The 1,555-nt window shown below is 28.7% G+C and overlaps 1 protein-coding gene across 1 annotated transcript in view; it reads left to right on the forward strand.

Moving 5' to 3' along the window:
- The window catches only part of Phum_PHUM056420 (Popeye domain-containing protein, putative), a gene marked incomplete at both ends in the record, with an annotated part of 2,573 nt that extends 1,021 nt beyond the window's left edge, over positions 1-1,552 (forward strand). Inside the window, 6 exons of the mRNA XM_002423366.1 lie at positions 277-414; positions 491-672; positions 758-889; positions 980-1,087; positions 1,171-1,323; positions 1,403-1,552. Coding sequence (XP_002423411.1) covers positions 277-414; positions 491-672; positions 758-889; positions 980-1,087; positions 1,171-1,323; positions 1,403-1,552 — 863 coding nt within the window. The remainder of the gene's footprint in view (positions 1-276; positions 415-490; positions 673-757; positions 890-979; positions 1,088-1,170; positions 1,324-1,402) is intronic.
- Positions 1,553-1,555: the final 3 nt, after the last annotated feature.

The following is a 1,555-nucleotide window of genomic DNA, read 5'->3' on the forward strand; positions in this document are numbered from 1 at the left end:
AATAATACAGTAAAAAAAAAAAAAAAATAGAAAAAAAAACCTGATCGGATTCCAGGATAAAAATTACGATTGCGCATATTCTTTCGAAAAAAAAAAAATTTTTTTTTTTTTTTAACTGGAATCTAAATATGAAGATGATGATGATGATGCCGCCAATTAATTTTAAGTCTCGGAAAAACATTCAAATGGAAAAGTACTCCCCTACTGCTGTTGTTTTTAAAACGTGTAATTAAAAAAAGAAAAAAATGGTTTTATTTTTATACGAAAATTTTTTAGATTCTTTAAGATGGTGCGAAAGTTGGAGGGATCCTCAACATATTTTATTTCATTTGGCAAACATTTGTTTTTTTATTTCTTATGCGGCTCCGAGTAATCGTGTCGGTCTTGTCACAATGCATTCCTTATTAGTTTTAGGTAATATTTTTTCTCATTATTATTATTATTATTATTATTATCTTTATACGTAACGGTTTGTGTAAATTTATTAAAGGTTTCATGTTGTTTTCCGGTTGGGCATGGAATATCGTTTGTGCACCCGATGTTTTTTCATGGAATTTAGCTTTCATGTTTTTAAATTTTCTTCAATTATTTTACGTTATTTACCTCATGAGACCTGTTAAATTTGATCCAGAACTTGAAGATGCATATCATACCTTATTTCGTCCTTTTAAGGTAATTTTACAATTTTTTATAAAACCACCTTTACTCCTTTTTTTTAATATGCAATTATAAAAGAATTTTTTTGTCGTTGTTTCAGGTTTCCAGGCTCACTTTTAAAAAATTAGTAAGTTCGGAATTTGCGCAAATCGTTTCCCTTCATGCTGGAGAAGCTTATGCTATGCAAAATCTAACAAGAACTGATAGATTGGGTCTTCTTCTTACCGGAAAAGTATTTCCCATTAAAATTTACTTTATTATTATTATTATTATTATTATTATTATTGGCAGAAATAAATGGAAAAATTTTAATATTTTTCAGGTAAATGTTATTTCCGATCATCAATTTTTACATCCGATACTCCCGTGTGAATTTTTAGATTCTCCAGAATTTGAATCGTCACGTGCAAACGTCGATGAAAAATTTAAGGTATAAACTACGACGTACTAACTAACAATCATTAATAATAATAATAATAATAATAATAGAGTGATAATTAATTCAAATGATAGGTTTCGATCGTTGCGGCCACGGGTTGCAGGTACCTTTTTTGGCAAAGATCATCTTTGGAATATCTTTTTGTTAAAGAAACTTATTTAGCAACCGTCGTAACAACATTAATTGCAAAAGATATTGCCACGAAATTGTATGCCATGAACAATAAGGTAATAATAATAATAATAATAATAATAATAATTAGTACCACTCATCATTTCCTCATCGTCAAATTAATATTAATTACAGATCGTGACGGACAGAGGTTCTCATCTCGATATAAGACTTCCAAGCGTATCATTTTCATTAGCTGATAAGAGAAAAAGTCCGTTGAAAAAATTTAAGGCAAATATATTAGCTGATAGACAAGAAATTCACAGGGAAGAATGTAAAGTATAAGAA

This window comes from Pediculus humanus, genomic scaffold, assembly GCF_000006295.1.
Source record: "Pediculus humanus corporis 1103172107404 genomic scaffold, whole genome shotgun sequence".
In the NCBI taxonomy this organism is placed as follows: Eukaryota; Metazoa; Arthropoda; class Insecta; order Psocodea; family Pediculidae; genus Pediculus; species Pediculus humanus.